Source organism: Penicillium argentinense, assembly GCF_028826775.1.
Source record: "Penicillium argentinense strain IBT 30761 chromosome Unknown utg000004l_segment0_segment0, whole genome shotgun sequence".
In the NCBI taxonomy this organism is placed as follows: Eukaryota; Fungi; Ascomycota; class Eurotiomycetes; order Eurotiales; family Aspergillaceae; genus Penicillium; species Penicillium argentinense.
In genome coordinates this window covers 4,593,291-4,613,822 of record NW_026622663.1, presented here as the reverse complement: position 1 = coordinate 4,613,822, position 20,532 = coordinate 4,593,291, and the positions used below count along the sequence as shown (strand labels likewise).

The window sequence follows — 20,532 nt, the reverse complement described above, 5'->3', positions numbered from 1 at the left end:
AGCAAAGTCCAATACGTGGGGGAGGGGCAGTATATGTATAGGGGAACCACCAGCAGGCGGGGCCAGTGAATAATCTCGAGGAGCGGCTCCAACTCCGGCCTTTGAGTGGATATGAAGCTCGTCGCTCTGGAAACTCGCAGCTTCACTGCAGCTGCAGACTCGGGTCGGCATCTTCCCACGTGACCCGGGCGGTGAAGGCGCGCCCGCAAGGGACGCGAGGGCGTCTCGGGATGCCTCAGGGTGGGCTCCTCGCGTTAAGCCTGCCGGCGGTGCTCGACAGTCTCCTTCGCATTCCTTGCGGTGAAACTGTTTGTTTCTTTTTCCCTCCCCCGGATTCGCAGCTTTGACCCTATAAATTCTCCTTTTCCTCCCACGCTTCTCCAAACCACATCCAACGTACATACACGCATACACATACTCAAAATGTCCGTTGTTTCGCTTCTTGGGGTGAAAATCCTCAACAACCCTGCCGCCTTCACCGACTCTTATCAGTTCGAGATCACCTTCGAGTGCCTGGAGCAGCTCCAGAAGGGTATGCCCAGATCAATTGAACCGCTTTGTCGCGTTCATTTACTGACCATTTCTCTTAGATCTGGAATGGAAGCTGACTTATGTCGGTTCCGCCACTTCGTAAGTCTACCCCGCCGAACCCCTTTGCAAGATCGTGCAACTGACTTCGTCCAGCTCCGAGTATGATCAGGAACTCGACTCTCTCCTCGTCGGCCCCATCCCGGTCGGAGTGAACAAGTTCATTTTCGAGGCCGATGCGCCCGACCTGAAGCACATTCCTGCATCTGAGATCCTCGGCGTCACTGTCATCCTCCTCACCTGCAGCTATGACGGCCGCGAGTTCGTCCGTGTCGGTTACTACGTTAACAACGAGTATGACTCGGAGGAGCTGGCTGCTGAGCCCCCTGCGAAGCCTATTATTGAGCGTATTCGCCGCAATGTCCTGGCTGAGAAGCCCCGTGTGACCCGATTTGCTATTAAATGGTAAGACTTCAACTTCCACCCCTTGTTTGTTTACCAAACAGACCCACTAATAATTGACTCTAGGGATTCCGAGGAGTCTGCCCCGGCCGAGTACCCGCCTGATCAGCCCGAGGCCGATAACTTGGACGATGATAGCAATACCTACGGTGCCGAGGAGCGTGAACTCGAAGCCGCCCTCGTTAAGGAACTCGAGGATGCCAACAAACAAGGCGAGGGCGAGCCTGAGGGCGAGGATCATGACATGGAGGGCGGTGATGCTACTGCTGGAAAGGAAGATGATGACGAGTCCGATGCTGGCAGTGAGGATCTCGAGGAAGACAGCGATGATGATGACGACGACGAGCTTGATGAAGAGGAGGGTGGTGACGAGGATGTCGAAATGGGTGATGACTCCGAGCAAAAGGATGACCCTGCCAGCAAGCCTTCTCACCAGGCCCAACCCGAGGTGATGGTGCACTAAGATCTAGGCCGCCGCGGCTGTTTCCCGTATCCGTTTGATGTTCCATTTTCATTCTCAATGTTCTTCATGACAACCAGTACGCTATGTTTATGACACCTGGGCCAGCTTTCTGCTTATACCCTTTTTCAACGTGGCGTTGACCAGGGTCTACGAAATGGTCTACGAAATACAATCCAGACTACAAAATGTTCCACTCGTAAATTGTAGATAATACAACCAGTTCCCTGAGTATGTAGGGGGTTCTTTCTGGATGCTTCAATCATGGTTGAAATCTGCTCTCAGTGGCCTGGGGCCGACCAGCAGGGTTCAGATCGGCGTCTAAGAATGCCTGGACCGTTCCTGAGATTGAGCGCACTGAAACCCCTGCAAGCTGGCTTTGGCGATACGTGACATTAAATTTTGTTTACTTTTCTTTGATTATTCCTGTTTGTAGGTATCTTTTGTCAAATTACTGTAGCAACACCCTTTATCCGACATCTCTTTCACGCTTTATTACACCCCAACGCTAAGTGACAGTAAATTGATCGCCAAAAACGGCTACATTCGACGCCATTTTAAGCGTTCATTTTACCATGATCTTCGTCATCGTTACATCACGTGATTGGAATATGATCCGATGTAATTATTTATTATTGTCGGTATCAGTGGAGAATCAGTGTTGTAAGGGATGGTCAGATTGTATTATTGTAACTTAGCCAAGAGTCTTAGTCATGCTCGGTCGCATAGCGTGATTCCCGCCCGAGTGGCCCACCCGGCCATGTGGCCCACTACGCGCTAAGACGCGCCCGTATGACCATCTTCCCTCTTCAAACACTCACCATGCCTCCAAAACGTGCTCAATCCTCGCAAAATCTATTGAGCAGGAGGGCAGGATCCTCCTAGTTATTAAAGACGTTAAAAATGGCTCTACTGACTCTATACGCGATATCGCAGAGCGATTTCGTATACCTCGTACGACCCTTCGCCGCCGACTCGTTGGCCAGCGATTTCGCGGGGATACACGCTCCAGCGGCCATAAATTGACCCAAACAGAAGAGGTTTCGCTTGTGCAGTGGATATTAGATCTAGATGCACGTGGTGCAGCGCCCAGGCCTTCTACTGTTCGAGATATGGCCAATCTCCTTCTCGGGAAGCTGGGGATAGTACTGTATCCACGGTCGGCAAAAATTGGGCATCAAGCTTCGTTAGTCGCCAGCCAGCCCTTCGTACGCGATAGTCACGGCGATATAAATATCAACGTGCCAAAAACGAAGATCCGAAGGCCTTGCGCGCATGGTTCGCCACCGTTCAACGCGTGATTACCGAACACGGTATACTACCAGAGGATATATATAATTTTGACGAGACTGGCTTCGCTATGGGACTAATAGCTACTGCTAAAGTAGTCACACGCGCTGACCTCTATGGCCGCCGCGCGCTACTACAACCGGGAAATCGTGAATGGGTAACAGTTATCGAGTCAATTAGCGCGTGTGGCTATGGTCTACCGCCATGCGTCATTTTTAAAGCCAAAAATTTTATACAAGGGTGGTTTGATGACCTTCCATCCGATTGGCGCTTCGAAGTTAGTCAAAACGGCTGGACTACAGATGAGATAGGCCTTCGATGGCTTCAAAAACTATTCATACCAGCTACTACCACGCGTGCACGTGGCAAATATCGCTTATTGATTCTTGACGGCCATGGCAGCCATCTTACGCCTCAATTCGACCAAGTCTGCAGTGAAAACAACATTATTCCACTTTGCATGCCTCCTCATTCATCTCATCTCCTACAACCGCTTGATATTGGGTGTTTTGCAGTGCTAAAGCGCATACGGTCGCATCATAGAGAATCAAGAGCGTGTGGGATATAACCACATCGACAAGCTAGATTTTCTAGCAGCATATCCTTATGCGCGTGCGGAGGCCTATAAGCCAGCGATTATTCAAAATAGCTTCGCCGCAGCAGGTCTAGTGCCTACCAACGCAGAGCGAGTGCTTGAAAAGCTAAATATATTGCTTTATACGCCTTCACCACCTAGCAGCCGGCCTAGCAGCAGATCTAGCGTTTTCAGCCCGAAAACACCATAAACCACCAAACAGCTTCAGAAACAGGCATCTTCGATCAAGGCCCGCCTCAAACGACGATCAAGAAGCCCTCAAAGCCCGTTAAAATCCGAGCTTGAACAGGTGTTCAAAGGCTATGCAGGCTCTCTTCATAGGGAAATACTTCTAAGGAAGGCAAACGCTACCCTTCGCGCTGCGCTTGAGAAAAAAAGCAAAAAATCTGATAAGTCCAGACGCCAGATACCAGACGAAGGCGGATTAACCATTCAAGAGGTTCAGGCATTAGCTGAGGAGCGAGAAACACCGGCGGAGGCTATACAGCACACTGAGCCTACAGAGGCTATTAAGACTCTGCAGGCCACGCAGAGGGCCCCGCCGAGGTGTAGTGGGTGTAGAGAGATAGGCCATAAGATAAATCAGTGTAAAAATAGCTATATTTAAATTTATACCAGCGTTTTGGTGGTCAAAATCTGCTTTGAAATTATTATTATAGTGAGCGTGGTGGGCCACACGGCCGGGTGGGCCACTCGGGACGGGAATTACGTTAAAAACCGAAGTCCGAGAAGGCTCGAGAATCTGGCGAAGTGACTGACTCTTTGCTATTCCCACAAGCGACAGTCTAGGGTCTTTTTCTGTACTAGGAATTGCGAACTGCGAGCGAATCACATGACCTTGGTTACCTTTAGACTACTTATGAACCTGCCTATCACAAAATTCAGCCTAATAGCTACAGCTCTCTTTATTTAACACTTTATGACACCTTTTGGTGAAGCTAATACGAACATGTTACTTGACTCATCGGTGATAACTTCTGCCTTAGGGGAATAATCTATACTCTTTTAAACGATGATAATATCTACCGACCTGAAATGCCTATTCTCTAGAAACTAACGCTCTTATATATCCCCGCCCCGGTTTCTAGGGCCGCGGATAGACGCTATGTGTAGTGCCCTTCACCTAATTCCGAGGTCATAGTTGTTAGAAATTGTTCCACGTTCCATCAATAATCGTCCGACAAACCGGACTTTCTGGCTCCAGTTAAACGTGACGATGAAAGTGCATGGAATGAACAATCTTCAAATTGTATTCACTACGATACAAGAGGGCGAAACAAAAAGATTTGACTATATGTTGACTTTTGCCTGTTAAGCAAAAGAGCTTTGCATATATCAGCACGCTGGTTTCTAGAATTTTTCTCCACTAAACGGTTCATAAAACTGCCGCGGTCTGCGTTCTCCCCCCCTATCTTGTCGACAGACTCAAACTGTCAATGTGCAATTTCAGGGTTACCGCGCAGCAAATCTTCCAGGCTAATCGTGCGTCTTCCATTAACGATGGTCTCGGCGTTCTGCAGTTCAAATTTTCCCCTGTATCCGAACAACTGCAATTCCAGGGGGAGGTATTTTTTGTACTCGCTGGGACCATGGTCTTGACGTGCCTGCTGAACTTGCTGATCCAGGCTATCCAGATGCCCAACGTATATCACATCCACTTTAAAACCTGTGACGTTTTCGTACGCCCTCGCGATATCATGGGAACTGATTTCTCCTGATTTCACAGCAAAATACCCCCCAGCCCCCTCCTTTACGTCATTCCTGGTCAACAGGTCGATACTGAATTCCGCCGCGTCCTTCATAGACGTCCAAGCCCACTTCGCGTCTCCCTTATTCCAGATTTGCACGCTAGCTGCCCCAGATTCTTCTTTTGAGAACATTCCAGGACCCGCCGGACTGAACAGGTACTCCCCGAACATTCCAGTAAAGACGTATACTGGCTTTATGGAAGATGTCATTTCGACGTGGCGCTGGAACGCAATGTGCGTGTCGTAATGCTCAAACTCTCCCCAGCCGAATAGTCGCCAATCAGCATTCCACGAAGATGCATGGAAAATCTTAATCCCAGCCTGCTCAGCAGCACGTAGTAGGAGCAGATGCCCTTCAAGGTTGAGCACTGGATCCGGTTTGTAGGCACATACCACTGCATCGACAGATTCGACCGCCCTGTTCAGGGCGGCGATATCGTCGTGGGATCGGCAAGTCACGAAGGATTCCAGTTGCAACGCGATTGTGGGATCCAGATTTTCAGGGTGCCGTCCTAGGCCCCTCACTCGAAAACCGCCGCGTTGCAAAGCTGCGCGAGCCAGGTGTTTTCCGAGCTTTCCCGTAATGCCGGCGATAAGAACAAGCATTTTCCCCGTAAATGACAGGAAGAAGGCAGAGTCAATGATAATAACAAGATTTGTCTATGAGATAATTCGATTCCGGGAACGGATATGCTCTTCTAATAATCCGCACCTTCTCGGAACCCGGGTCGACGTGAGTCTGATACGGGACCGGCCCGACACGAACCCGAACCCGAACCCGAACCCGAACACCTAAATAAGTAAAGCGCGAGCCAACACAATTTCCCCGTCTAGATTGGAGCATTGCAGCAGCATAGCTGATGATAATACAGTACTGCTGTCAGCAGCTTCAGCCACTGGGAAGAGTAGATTGCGATCTTACGACCTATAACGAATGCATCCGCATAGATAGCAGCTTTTCAGGCTCCAAAGTGACTCTTTCAATGAAATGGTGCCGCCAAAAGCAATTATTGGACTCTGCAATAGTCAAACCGGCGTTCCCAAAATAGCCTCTAGCGTTAGCCTCTCTTACCCTAACCTGAGTAATCCACCGCTCGAGGAAGGAGATGAAGTCTCGGTCACATCCGTCCTCCCGGGCGATACAGACAGTCTTTTGACAGGCCTTAGCCCTGTCGTAGTGACTGCCATCGTACACCACACCCTGCGAGGGTTTACATCCTCGTTTCGCGCTACCTGAGAAGTTGTCCCTTCTCCAGGCCGGCCGTGTCTTACGGAGAGCCCTTGTATACGCTCCGTTCAGTAGTGTATGTTGGTCGATCTCCACCAAGCTTGGTCCCCAATGCATAAAGGGACGACGATTTGCCCGTGGCTAAGTCTCATTGTTTTTTTAGTATGTGGACAGCGGAGGATCTCTCGGGATAATGGGAAACATATTGTGCTCAGCCATGTTCACCCCTCTACTCAGTGGGCGGAAGAAATGCCCTGAAACGAAGGAATGGAGTGAAAATTGATGTACGCCAGGTAGAGTTGCACATTGGCACAATTAACGGCAATGTGGAACAGAAAAGCTTTAATTGTGTATCTCGTCTAAGTCATCACTCGCAGAAAAAGAATTTCACCAACTCTAAAGCCCGAATTTGGAGCCCAGTGCTAAAAGTCGGTCAGTCAGGTATGCAAGGGGAGTGGGGGACACGGGAGCTCTCGCGAGACGAGACGATCACTTACCACCAAAGACAGCTTTCCTCTTTTGGCTCTGGACGTATTTACCCACATCGCTAGCAAAACTGCTGCTGTTTTCCTCTAATCGGTCCATCGTATCGCCTGCAATTCCGAGGCGTTCTGTGCGTTCCTGGATACCACGCGTCATGGATGACCAATAGCTCTCCTCGTTGCCTGGTGCTGGAGGCGGTGCACGGCCTTCTCGCAGCGCTTGCCGTCGCTGTTGCTCGTCTAGCTTCATCTGTTCGATCATGCGCTTAGATGGCGGACGGTCGGGGCCACCGACTGTATTCGTTATCAGACGCTGCAGGCTATAGGTATAGATCACAGACCACTTACTCAGAATGTCCATATCTTGCGGGGAGATATATTGAGTACCCGAGATCCACTGGATGTTGGTAATCGTTGGGCGTGCGGGTGTCACCTTTGCAGGATCATATAGTCGATCTTGAGATGGGCTCCTGCAAAATTGATTAGCAAGGTTCCAACCGAAAAAGCGTTGGAATCATACATTTGATGACCAACTCCCCAGACGTTGAACATTCCAATTTCAGACGGGCCAGTCCATGTCATCACGCTACCCGTAGGAGTAATACATGCTTCGGAGAGTCGCCGCATATCGGCAATCTGCCCAATTTTGGAGCATCCAATCTCCCTAAGTGCCGGGATAGAGAATGCGCGAGCATTGCCATCCCCACAGAGACAAACCAGGCTGTAACCACGTCCCTCAGTCCTGACAATCGCTGAAGAATCGACAAAGTAGTCGTCCCAGGTCTTGTGAGCACCCTTGGACGTTGGGGGTTTGAAAATTCTGCAGCTGGACGGGGTAACCGCAACGACAACGCCGTTGACCTTAGTACCGGTTCTCAATCCGCCAACCGCGTTGGGTGTGGCTAGGGCATTACCACCAGAATCAGCGTCAATGGGAATAAGGTTGGTGATTTTATCTTCCACGTTCGTGACTCCCGCAAATGCAGCCGTGTAGGCACCATTAGACGCCGGCAGGACTTTGAATGTTGCCACGTTTCCTCGGTTTGTGCCAACGAAGCAGCAAATGCTTGAGTAGTCTTCGCCTTCCAATGTCATAACACCGAATTCGATGAACGTAGGCCAATCAGCCGGAGGCTCCTCCGATGCACTTTTCTTCAGGAAACTACTCCGCTTGTTTGCCTTTGCGAAATCGGATAGGTGAGCAGTGTGAATGATTGCCGGGCCACGCAAGTCAATAATGGCCAAACTGCCACCCTCAAATCCAGCAGCCACAAATCCTACCGGGCTGTGCTTCAAGGCTGTCACAGGTCCTTGTTGCATATCCAGTAGAGTCACGGGCACAAGGCCTGCCTTGAGACCCGGATCTGTCCTGTGGGAAATCGGAGTCAGTTTCCCGGGCTGGTTCGTGCCGACAGGCTCTTCCCGGCCTTGCGATGCATTATTGCCCCATCTGAATATGACAAGCTCTCCAGTTCGAAGGCCAACAGAAAGCTCACCCGACCCACTGGCCAGAGACATTTCAGTTACTTCAACATTGTTGACTCGACCCACGGCTCGAGCCAAATCCACTTGGATGGCGTCTCCATTCTCGATTTCATCGTCATGACCAGCATCCCAAAGACGGATAGTTCCATCTGCATGAGCAGTGGTAATTATATTCCGGTTCTCAAACCGCTTCAGCGGGTTCTTGGCCTCCGCACCTCCAATTATGAACTTCGGACCTTGCATGCGACGTTCCCGCAACCCGAGCCAGACTGTGCGATCGACTGGTGTGAGAGTGACTTTGTTCACAAAAGGGTGAACGAAGGAAAGGAACGGATGGAGCATATTGGTCGGCGTAATGGCGTGTCCGCTTGGGAAACTCATCGTGACCAGTTCTCCTGAAGAGAGGACTACAAGCAAAGCAATTGGATCATGAGCGCCCGCAAAGTAGGGAGAAGAGCGGGGAATCAGGCAGAAGTTGATCGCCCTTGCCCCTGGAGGAATCGACAAATTCATATGTCGGCGAGTCCTTTCAAAATAACTAGAGAGGACTTGCCAGGAAGATGTCGAGTAATTGGGAGTTGGTCCTATATCCAAGAAAGTAAGACCCTTATTCGGAGCGCCAACATGTCGGCCACCCGCAACAAGGAGCCCAGTGTCATCGGGATTTTCTTTGGCGCACCATGTCACCTTTATTATGGGTTCTTTGGGTCCGCTAGTCTCTCCATCTGGTCCGGATGGTCTCGAGCCCCCTGGCTGATCAACATTTGTAGCTTGGAGGGTGCGGGCCTGGAGCTTGCGACCATCCTTCGAGTCCCAGAGGACTAAGCTGGTGTCTTCATGGACGGTCAAGATGAAGATCCCATTAGGATGCCAAATAGCGTCGGTCATCTTGGGCCTGCGCACGCCAGCCGCGGGGGCTTCGGGGTCTCCGCCCGGGGCCCCGACAGGAACTTCGTAGATGAAATACTTCTGCGCAACATTTTGCTTGAATGAAAAGGTGACAGCTCCCTCAGGATATCCAATAAGGATCTTGCCGATATCGCGGCTCGAGAATGCAAGCGACACCACGGGGAATAGCCGTGCTCGAGGGTTCACATCCAGCCATAGGTTCGGAATCTTGTACGCAGTTAAGGATTCGCGGTCGAGATCGTACGCGATGACCTCGCCTATTATTTACTCGTTAGCTATCTGATCATTCTCTCGCCTCATTCATTGTCCAACCCACCATTTGAGAGGCCGATAAATGCGTAGTCGAGACTCGGGTCCGTTGCAAGGGCTGTAGCCTGTCCCGGAGGCGCATACGAGGTTACCACGCGCCTCGTTTCAAGCGAGTATATGCTGATCTCGTTCTTGGAGTCGACGCTGACGAGTTTATCACCGCAAAACTGAATGAACCTGGCTGAGGCTTTCCGTGGGAACTGAAAAGTTACCAACACTCGCCGTTGACCATAGACGTATATCTGGCCGCTGCCGAACTGGGTATCGCTGGTGCCGATGGCAAGGAGGGATTGGACGGGGTCGTACGCGACGGCGCTAATCTGTGAATTCACACCACATCGTTCAAACTGCGAGGCCAAGTCAGAGTCAGTTCGCGATCGCAAAAAAAAGGATGCCTGGAGTGCCAAGAACGAACGTCGTCGAGCTGGAAGAAGTCCGCGGCCAGGCCTTCGGACAGGTCGCGCTGGATACCAGCCTGTTTGCCTCGTAGGAACTGCGCCATCTCCTGCTGGCTTGGGGTAGGAGACTCTGGCAGGAGGAAAGGGAAAAAGTGATGGAGCTCTTGCGGGAATGTTAGCTGACGACATGGCGGAGAGGCTAAACCGGAGCCGCCCCGCTTCCGCCCTACGACGGCAAAGCCGTGCCCCTGCCAGCATCCCTGTACAGCGAACAAAGGGATCGAAATACTTACATGCAACACGTGCAGATGCTACTGTATGGCTCCTCTCTGATGAACATGCGGCAAGTATCCCGACTCCGATCTCCGATGTCATCGCAAACAACGTCATCAGACCACATTCAACTTCAACACTGTGAATCACATGCCGAACTACGTAGTGCCCAAGCGAGTGGGCCGTCTAACCAACTACTAAATATTTAAAAGTAGATAAAGCCACCAAAACACTATTAATTCAAAGAACGGACTATTAGGGCACCAGGTAATTGAATGGCCAACATCCTGGCAGCCGCTATATTTTGGGGCTGCTCGCCTGGCTGACAACAAGATTTATTTAAGAAAAGTAAAATATGTAATATCCAGAGGATTTAAAAGCTATTTGATACTGATTTTATCTAAAGTATAGCTATTTAGAGAGACTTTAACTTGCTAGTCTTTTAGAAGCCTATTAAGCTGAATAATAGTGTGATTTTTTAGCTTTAAAGATTACAATATATATTGTCAAGGGAAAGTCACCTGAGATCATTACTAGATGCCTGGCAGAATCGTGCGCATAACTGGGCTATAATGAGCGGTCAACCTACGAGTATGGGACCTTGCCCAGAAAGCGATACGCTTGAGTCCCTTGAGCATTAATCTTGTGTCTATGAGAATGTCACAATACGCATCACAAAGCCGTCAATACGCTTTCTAAGTCCCTCTTGCCTACCACCTAGTCACCTGACACCAACCAACTGGGCTATTCTCTCTACAATATTATTTAATTAGATGCCGTTCTATTAATTATATTTCAAAGAGATTTGAGAACTATTCATGTAAGTTCTTATTTTGAGTACAACTACCATTTGTGCCGACGGCGCCGGATTCGGCGCCCCCTCGATCGGGTTTGGCGGCTGCCGCTTTCCTCGAATCGGTAATTGCCAGCCTCCACCGCCTCCTAGCCTCCGACTGGCGCAACTATATAACTCGGTGCGTCGCTCGACGTCCTCGCCTTCGATTTGTAACACTTCCCTCTCGCCCAACGTGCTCCGACAACCTCGCCGCCCTGAAATGATACCGTATTCCCGACTCACACGGCATCCGCCCCCTGTTTCAGCTAAACGCCTCTCACCTTGAGCACTTTCTCCGCCGACGTGTGTACGAACGGATCCATTGACTGGGAAATCCCTCAAGTTTTCAGCTGTGGCTGTCGGGTCTGCTTGAGAGTGTGTATTCGCGACACTCCTACGCTCAATTTGGCTACCTTTCACTGCGTGCAATTGTTGGCCTGCATGCAATTGTCTCGCCGTCGTAGGCAGCCTCAACAAATCTTGGTGGACGGGGATATCTCTTTCGTCCTTTTTTAAGGGATGGGTTGGCGACGCGGCATACTCGAATACTAGCGCACTGTGCTCTCTGCTTGCACTATCTAACCCTGTTCCGAACGCGAGCTAGACTTCATTTCCGCCAATCCTGTCGCCTTGAGACGGTGACGCAAAACGGCGGAATGTCTCAGTCATTTACAGGGTTTCGACCGGATTGGAGTCCTCAATGGGACCAAAATGACTGCGATCAACAGGCGGACTACCCTAAGTATTTAGTGGCACTTGCGACAAATTATTGTCGGTACCGCTTTACTGTAGACCCAATCACCTGGACGAATCATAGATACCTTGTCATCTGCATTGGTTATGTTCGTTCTCACAAATTTGTATGCGACCGAGCATGACTAAGACTCTTGGCTAAGTTACAATGATACAATCTGACCATCCCTTACAAAACTAATTCTCCACTGATACCGACAATATGCATAGAAATTGCCCGAATGTGGTGCGTTTCTCTACGCGCCCGGGCCCTATGGTCACTTGCATAGACGACATATAAACTATACATAGTACTATACTAGAAGACCCATCAAGGTGATTCGCTAGTTTCGAACAGGAGGTTCTGGTATCATTTGATTCCCAGTAGTGAGCCAGGGGCGGTACGGGATGACGAGAATCGAGGGATTGATATTAGAAAGGACGTTTAATTTGTAAGCATATAGCTCGTCTCGGAGGTGCGAAAGTAGGATATAAACCAACCCTATAGTCTGGCGGAATTCCCGAATTCCCAGCATTGTTCTCAGACAGACGACTGCTATTTGGCTGGTCAGTTGAACCTACCCTGAACTTGGTGTGACCCTTTCAGGGGTCGGTCCTCAGATTGTCTCTACCTCATTACCCTAGCAGCACACAAAATAACATAAAGAGAGGCGCTAACCTCGTCGCGATGAGCTTTCACAAAAGGTAGAGAGGTTTACTTGGTCTTAAGAAGGGGAAGTATAAATGGTCCTTGATGGACTCGCAGGATGCATCCCGTCTAATGCATGTCTTCCACACAAGCAAGTCCTCTCGTGAGCACTTCTGTCTGTAGAGGGTATTCTCAAGAATAAATCTTGAGAATATTTTCTTGCATGAGCAGGCTTAGGAGCCAATAGCTCTTGAGTATCTACACCAAACACCTGTGAGATTCTGTCTCGGAATGGTGCCTTGAGAGACACCGCTCAGAACGACTCATTAGAAATGCTAAATTCGAAGGCCAAATTTAAATGCTGTCGCTAATGAATATTTAATGAGCTGAGTTGAAGAGGGTATCATAAGAATTGGCCGGGCTGCACATCCATGGAGAGTGCTGCATTGTTATTCACGTCTATACCGGGTCCATGGCTCCCATTTTGGCAATCGTGGCTGTCAAGCGTCGTCGTGCATCAAACTCTTTTGGCTCGTCTAGATTCCGATAGTATTGCACTGTGATCTGGGAAACCAATCGGTAGGCAGAGTACCTGGTTGAGTGGTCTAGTTAGCATCATATGATCCATTGATGGAAAGGATGATTTTAATATCAGTATGGGTTGGGCTGCGACACCTACATCAGCAACCGAATATCTTCCCCTTTCGTCCGACCCAAAGGCATGCCGGCGCCTTCAAGCACAGCGGGCGCGGGGCTCTCAAAGATCTCCGCCATCAGGATATCACCCCAAAGTGCACTGCTGAAGTCGACCACCCCCGACAACTGTTTTGACCTCTCATCAAGGAGCACATGGGAGGGCCGGCCAAATCCAACGACCACCAGACGTGGAAACATCACTTCTTCCAACGCCGACTCCAAACGGCTCATTTCGTCTCGAATTTCAGCGTACGGCAGATTGATAAACATATCCTCGGCGTCGCGGAGCACACTTTCAAACAAGGCACAGAACGCGTCTCGCCAGGAGCGCTTCCCAGCCCTGACAGCAACCTGCTGAAGGGAACCAAATGCCGGAGCGACATTCTGGGCAATAGTGCTAGCCAAGAAGCCCAGATGGCGGTCGACATCATTTCGTTGCTCAGGAGTGATTCGACTTTGCAATTCCAATAAACTTGTCCCCTTCACATATTGCCGTACCAAGTAGGCAGAACCGAGTAAACTTCCCTCAGGGTCATAGTGATAAAGTTGAGGAACGCAAGGATTTGCGCTCTGGCCTAACAGGGCGAGAAAGCGAGCTTCAGTTTCGAGGAAAAATCGTTCGTGCCGAAGAAGGGGTGTGCCGGCGACAGGAGACGTTTTCAAGAGCAACCGAGCTCCGTTGGAAAGTGTGAGGAGACGTAGCGAATGAATGTGACCAAAAATAACTTGTGAACGTTGCAAATTCACCGTGGAGGGATATAATAAGGAGAGAATTGCATCTAGTCGCTGGTACTCGTCTAGCTCAGGTGGCTGTATGGTCTTGTGGGTGGAAACCATGTTGGGTGCCTTGAGGGGCACCAGAGTAGGGTGTGTATGTGCCAGTGTTCGCATATTAGAACGACGCATTTTGATATGTACCTGGTGAGAGGTTACTAGTAAGTAATTTTGGGGGGAAGGGCAAGGGTGTCAGGGATCGTGGACACCGTCACCATTTGACTGCTCGATCAGCAAGTGGACCGTCGGCCAGGCCTCCCATTCCGAGGATTTACTGGACCCCGAAAAACATTATGGGGCAGTTCAGAGGAGCCAGCATAGCCTCCGAGTCATGAGGAGCCCACCGCCGTCTCCATCGCAGAGGCAAAAGAAAAGCAATGACAGGGCCAGGAGAGCCACCAGACCGCCATCGTTGCATGCCCACGTAACCCTCGAGTGTTTGGAAAAGGGACCACAGGCCCTTTCCGACCCAGAATCGCGGAGGAGCTACGCCATACGACAGCCTACTGTAGGTTCAGCTACGCGAGATACGGGGCGACGGCTCGACTGGTATCTTCCGCCTGCACTACACGTAGTAGGTATAGAGTAGACCGAGGCTTGCAGGCAGATCCACCGACTCGTCTATCGTTTTTGTTTTCCATAGAACAATACCAACCATCCCACGGACGCAAGGCTTTTGCGGCGGCCTACGATGATTTCGGAGGAGCGAGCAAGACCATCGGTCTGTTCGAAACGCCCGAACGCATAACACGCGAGAGGCCGGCTCGCCTAAGGATCCCGCTCTCAGCGAGGCGGACATCCGAGCACCGGTGGGCCGCCAATCACGGGCGCGTCTTACCGAAATGTAGGTGGATCCGCTGGGAGAACTGCTCGACACGCCCCAATAGGGAAATTTGGGCAAATCTAGATACCCATCGAAGCCCGCCCGGCCTTCGATTTGTTCTGCAGGACCCATTCCCGTCATCACCCTATTTTGGTGCCCCTCATCTGCGGCCAGGAATTCACTTCTGATTGCTGGATCTCTTTAGAAAAGTGGCTCTCGAAGTCTGTTGTTCCCGGAAAGCGTATGCAAGCCCCGGGCTTGACGTATTGGCGTGTGCCAATCGCTTCGACGATGAAACGAAGAGAGCGTACAAATAGGAAGACCCTGGCCCGAGCTATCATCCATCGCGGGTAAGAAAGCTCCGTAGATATCCACCGGATGTATCAACAAGTCCAGAACCCTACTGGTGGGGCCGAACGGATTTGTACCTGAGCCGTCGTCTAGTCATATTGGGTAACTGGTCAACAAACATTGTCCAATAATCCTCCCAAGTGGGTGCACTTCAAGTTGCGACTGCATCAGTGATCTCGCCCCAGATAGGAGATCGGTCGAGGTGGCTGCTAGCGGGAGGCATTTTCATGTATTTTCTTTCATGTAATATCCATAAAATCATCTCTTCGTTGCCACCAGTGAGCTTCGAGTTTCTAATCCTGAAGCGATAACGAGCCAATCTAACGGGAACTAGTCGACGGATGGGTGCAGCAGCGGTCTCCATGCTAGGTGTCCTCAGCAGCAGTCTTGGTTCTCTTCGGAGTTTCCATGCCCTTTGGAGAAGGATTGTAGATCTCGGCCAGGTTGTATCTTTTTAACCTGTCATAGTCACCTTGAACCACACTCATTCCTACCACATTCTGCTCGTTGTTAGCAAACAACGGGCGTCCATTATGGGATTTGATGTTCCTTGATGCTTACCTGAGAAACCTCGAACAAAATCGCCAGGTCATAATTGCTCAAGTCGACGGAGTGCTCCGGGCCCACGATGTCGGCAATGGTCTTGATGATTTCATCCCGGTTGAACTTCTTATTTCCCCGCAACGTAGGCCGAATAGCAAACTTAGTCGAATAACAGTGAGATTAGCAATCGTTCCGAACAAGGCTCTCGTTTCTTTTCTTGGCCAGGTGCGGGATTTTGGACTGTTTGTGAAGCTCGGGCATCTTGCTGACAGAGAATGACCCACCTTCTTCGGACCTCCTCCCGAATGGAAATGCGGCTTGAGGATCTCTTTGATAAACGCTTCGAGGTCCACGCTCAGGGTCTTCCTGACCGAGGTGACTGGGGTCATGCGCTTAATCCATCGGCTCTTCTTCGTGTCTTGATTGGCCTGTGCTTCGGTACACATCCGGTGGACCAGTTGCACGGGGTCAATGGACTTGTCCAGCCGTGCAAACAGAACTGGGAGACATTGAGCATCAGCATCAGCGTTAGATGAGCTTGCGTCAGTGAGGCCTCAAGCCTTGTGGCTTGGAGATTCCGGAGAATTATAGAACGCACCACAGGGCATATCCAGGCGAGTGACTTCTACGGGACGCTTTTTGGTCTTGTCCTTGGTGGGTTGCAGGCCAGCGAGCTCTCGTTGGATTTGGGCCTCGATGTCGCCATCATCAGAGTCTTCACCGCCATCCCCATCGACATTTCCTTGGGGCTTGATGCCCGAATCTTCGATGATCTGAGTATGACAGAATTAGCACGTCAACCATCGAGGCACGAAAGCGGGTGTGGAGTGCATCTTCGTTTCATTTCGTCTTCTGATGTTTCTCTACAGGATCAAATTTACCTGGGAAAAGATATCCAGGACCTCGGCCTTGCATTTGCCTTCCTTGCCCATGTCGCAAGTTACAAAGACACCCGCATCACCAGCATCGATGTTGATGCGCTGCTTCGGCGGCGGACCCTGGAGATTCGATTAGGAACATGCCATTCGAGTGGGCATCGGCAGGTTCCGACAGGAAAGCGGATGGCTGTCTGACGACGGAGGAACACATACCTTGCGCCGCTTGGAGGCATCTGCATTCTGTGCCATACTGCGCTTTGCGTCACCCGCCATGGGAAGCTCTAGATTCTAGAGGTTCCTGTCGAGTGGATGCCGCTGACCGCGGAGATTTGTGTGGTCGCCCGTTTCGGATTAGCGGGCAATCGTGTGGGTCGGAACTGGGCCGATCAGCGAAGCTACCTGAGGTCATCAATCATGCTCAGGCACCGGTACAATTTTATGGTTGGAAAGCCCGAGATACAACCATTGGGAGAGACTCAACGTGCATTGTCGCTCGAGGTTTCACGGCTGTCTGCTGCGAGGATAAGAATGTGCTCGGGCTGTCGCATCGCGAGTGTTGGACAATCCCATCGCGTGGCATGACATCAACGGCCTAATCATGACGTAGTCCACGCTATCGTCGAGCTCAACATGAACAAGTCACACCGGGAAGGAAGGAAAGGCTGGCCGGATTAGCTGCTTCCGTTTGCTCCACTGCTGCCTGCGAACCGGCTCACCTGCGACTGCTTACTACTATCACCTGCTACAAAGTGCTCCTAACACCCCGTCCCCCTCATACTTCTTTCTCTCCCCTTCACCTTCCACCTTCGCAAGGTCTCTATCCTCCTCCTCCATCCATCCATCATGGCTTCCCTAGATATTGCAACGCGCGAGCTCGAGAACCCGATCGACCTGGCCGAGTATCTTTTCCGACGCCTGCATGAAGTCGGCATTCGTGCTGTGCACGGTGTTCCCGGCGACTACAACCTCGCAGCTCTGGACTACCTGCCAAAATGTGGTCTGGACTGGGTAGGCAATTGCAATGAGCTCAATGCGGGTACGTGCCACAAACCCCGTCACCTGCCAGCATATATTATGGATATCGTGACTGACTGATCTGCTTGTTCTTGATAGGTTACGCTGCGGATGGATATGCGCGCGTCAACGGCATGGGCGCACTGATCACCACCTTCGGTGTCGGTGAGCTGTCCGCTCTCAATGCCATTGCAGGCGCATACTCCGAGTTCGTTCCTATCGTCCACATCGTGGGACAGCCGACGACCAAATCCCAGAAGGATGGCATGCTCCTTCATCACACACTCGGAAACGGCGACTTCAACGTTTTCACGAAGATGAGCGAGGGCATTTCCTGCTATGTTGCTCAGCTCAACGACCCTCACTATGCAGCGACTTATATCGATAGCGCGATCCGCGAGTGCTGGATCCGTAGTCGTCCCGTGTATGTGACCCTCCCCACCGACATGATCTACGCCAAGGTCAATGGCGATCGTCTGAAGACCCCCATTGACTTGTCCCCGCCGGAGAATGACCCGGAGAAGGAGAAGTATGTGGTGGATGTCGTTCTCAAGTATCTTCAGGGAGCCAAGAACCCGGTCATTCTGGTCGACGCTTGTGCTATCCGCCACCGTGCTTTAGAGGAGGTGCGTGACCTGGTCGAGGCCTCTGGACTGCCCACTTTCGTGGCCCCGATGGGCAAGGGTGCGGTCAACGAGACACACAAGAACTTTGGTGGTGTCTATGCCGGTAGTGGGTCCAATACCGGCGTCCGGGAGGTGGTCGAGTCCTCAGATCTCATTCTCAGCATCGGCGCCATCAAGTCCGACTTTAACACTGCCGGATTCACCTACCGTATTGGCCAGCTCAACACCATTGATTTCCACAGCAACTTCGTGCGTGTGCGGTACTCCGAATACCCCGACATTAACATGAAGGGTGTGCTCCGGAAGGTTGTGCAGAAGATGGGCAAGCTGAATGTGACTCCCACTCCTCAAATTACCAACAAGCTTCCGGCGGAGGAGCAGTCCTCATCCAACCAGGCCATCACTCACAGTTGGTTGTGGCCGATCGTAGGACAGTGGTTGAAGGAGAATGACGTGGTCATCACAGAGACCGGTACAGCCAACTTTGGTATCTGGGACACGCGATTCCCTGCGAACGTGACCGCCATTAGTCAAGTCCTCTGGGGCAGCATTGGATACTCGATGGGGTCCTGCCAGGGTGCTGCTTTGGCCGCGAAGGAACAGAACAACCGCCGGACAATTCTCTTCATTGGCGATGGCAGTATTCAACTGACGGTGCAAGAACTGAGCACCATTCTGCGCAATAAGTTGTCTCCTATTGTGTAAGTTGATGCATTGATGCATTGATGCATTCTTTCAGTGCTTGATATGATTTGGAGCCTCAAGACGCCCAGCTGACATTCATCTCCAGGTTCGTGATCTGCAACGAGGGCTACACCATTGAGCGCTATATCCATGGCTGGGAGGCGCCCTACAACGACATCCAGCCCTGGGAATTTGCGAACCTCCCCAAGGTCTTTGGCGCTGATGCTGGATACAAGGGATACCGCATTAAGACCCGCGACGAACTGCAGAAGTTGTTCGCCGACCAGGACTTCTGCACCGCTGACGCCCTGCGGTTGGTGGAGCTGTACATGCCCCGCGACGATGCCCCGGCTGGACTCAAGTCGACAGCCGAAGCTGCGGCCGCGCGCAACGCATAAATGACCCCACCTGCATGGCTGAAGACTGTTTGTCCCGAACGCTCTTGGCCGACAAGCCTGGGTCCATTAACGCCACTAACCTGCATTGTGGGCCGTTATGCTATCGATTGCTCGGCAACTGAACATGCCATGTTTCAAATCCAAAGGTCCGGGAGACGCAACCCCCTGGGGCCTCAATCACGATTCTTTCCAAGTTCTTCGCACGATATCAGTAATTAACTGTTTTTGATGACCCGAGCATCTTCTCTCACACACAGCGGCGAAATGAATTCATGTTATGGAAGTTGAACTGTCTCGTAGGAACCTGACGCTAGGATTCCCATTGATGCATGGTGCACGTAGAACCGATACTTGGTATCTCGCCAAGGAGCGCCCGAAAGTACCTCCTGGTACTCCTGCCATTGGCTTCGGAGGGTAATATTAGCGTTGAGCTCACTTTCCTATTTTCGCCCATGTCAATGCCCTGTTTTTAATTTGGTGTTTGTTACCGTACACTGTTAAGTGTTTAGAGTCTGTCGGGCGATCAGATTGAAGTATAAAAACCTTTACAATCCACGTATCAAGTCCTCCAGAAATTGGACAATGATCTTTGGCCGCTTAAATACTCTGCATACTGGTAGCTATCAGTCCAGATAGACCTCGATAGATTGGAGAGACGCCAGGGAGATTTCAGGTCCACCGACGGGGTCAATCTGGCCGGTTTCAAGGGGGCTGAAGGATAATGGGGCATCCCTGGCGCCAACGCCCAAACAATGACAGGCCCCGGGGGGTTCCTCCTACATCCCCGACCAAGTCGCCCGACCCCTTTGTCCTTCTTGAACAGTCGCGTTGCCGACACGTTGGCCCTCGCAGTGACAGCATTGACCCAGGCCCGAATCCGAGATGGGACCGCAAGCCCTACGAGCCCAACACTCGCCTTAAACACGACTCCACTGCAAAAGCGGGCCCACGTGATGATCTTGCACTCCAAGGCATCCAAGCTCTGATCCTCCGCTTCCCAAACAATTATCGCTATCATCCCTGCTCGCTCGATTTTTCCCACGGTGAGTACCCTGGCGGTTGGCTCTGTTTCTTCGGTCGGAGGAGAAAATCTCCGGCGCAAGGAGGCGGAGGGGGCTGGGAATGTGTTCCCCTCGCTCTGACTTGCTCCGTTTTCACGATCGGAGAGGGGGATCGCCCTCTCGTTCTATCCTTTACATTCGGTTGCTGACCACGGCGCTGCCAACAGTGAGTCCCAGTCTCGCCCAGCTGGCTCTCGGACGGGCCATATCGCAGCGTCTTGTCTCTCCCGCCACCGGATACCCGCTTGTGCCCTTCGCGCGATAGCTTCGGAGACACCGAAATTGATGATGTTGGTGAACC

The 20,532-nt window shown here is 51.3% G+C and overlaps 6 protein-coding genes across 6 annotated transcripts; 2 read left to right on the top strand and 4 right to left on the bottom strand.

Moving 5' to 3' along the window:
- Window positions 1–423: 423 nt before the first annotated feature.
- On the top strand, window positions 424–1,453 carry asf1 (nucleosome assembly factor ASF1; the record flags this gene model as incomplete). The annotated part of the gene is made up of 4 exons (XM_056617139.1): window positions 424–532; window positions 591–630; window positions 685–993; window positions 1,057–1,453. The coding sequence occupies 4 exons, from the start codon at window positions 424–426 to the stop codon at window positions 1,451–1,453; spliced, it is 855 nt and encodes a 284-aa protein (XP_056477496.1).
- Window positions 1,454–4,768: 3,315 nt separating this feature from the next.
- N7532_004644 (uncharacterized protein) lies at window positions 4,769–5,689 on the bottom strand (the record flags this gene model as incomplete). The annotated part of the gene is made up of 1 exon (XM_056617138.1): window positions 4,769–5,689. The coding sequence occupies one exon, from the start codon at window positions 5,687–5,689 to the stop codon at window positions 4,769–4,771; it is 921 nt and encodes a 306-aa protein (XP_056477495.1).
- A 1,018-nt stretch (window positions 5,690–6,707) lies between these two features.
- N7532_004643 (uncharacterized protein) lies at window positions 6,708–9,998 on the bottom strand (the record flags this gene model as incomplete). The annotated part of the gene is made up of 6 exons (XM_056617137.1): window positions 6,708–6,733; window positions 6,809–7,087; window positions 7,142–7,263; window positions 7,314–9,444; window positions 9,504–9,843; window positions 9,912–9,998. 6 exons carry the CDS (start codon window positions 9,996–9,998, stop codon window positions 6,708–6,710), a joined length of 2,985 nt encoding a protein of 994 aa, XP_056477494.1.
- Window positions 9,999–12,842: 2,844 nt separating this feature from the next.
- N7532_004642 (phosphotransferase family protein) lies at window positions 12,843–13,985 on the bottom strand (the record flags this gene model as incomplete). The annotated part of the gene is made up of 2 exons (XM_056617136.1): window positions 12,843–12,975; window positions 13,063–13,985. 2 exons carry the CDS (start codon window positions 13,983–13,985, stop codon window positions 12,843–12,845), a joined length of 1,056 nt encoding a protein of 351 aa, XP_056477493.1.
- Window positions 13,986–15,392: 1,407 nt separating this feature from the next.
- On the bottom strand, window positions 15,393–16,721 carry N7532_004641 (THUMP domain-containing protein; the record flags this gene model as incomplete). The annotated part of the gene is made up of 6 exons (XM_056617135.1): window positions 15,393–15,527; window positions 15,589–15,729; window positions 15,855–16,069; window positions 16,169–16,343; window positions 16,452–16,568; window positions 16,662–16,721. The coding sequence occupies 6 exons, from the start codon at window positions 16,719–16,721 to the stop codon at window positions 15,393–15,395; spliced, it is 843 nt and encodes a 280-aa protein (XP_056477492.1).
- Window positions 16,722–17,291: 570 nt separating this feature from the next.
- On the top strand, window positions 17,292–19,170 carry N7532_004640 (alpha-keto acid decarboxylase family protein; the record flags this gene model as incomplete). Its single annotated transcript, XM_056617134.1, has 3 exons — window positions 17,292–17,484; window positions 17,562–18,789; window positions 18,879–19,170. 3 exons carry the CDS (start codon window positions 17,292–17,294, stop codon window positions 19,168–19,170), a joined length of 1,713 nt encoding a protein of 570 aa, XP_056477491.1.
- Window positions 19,171–20,532: the final 1,362 nt, after the last annotated feature.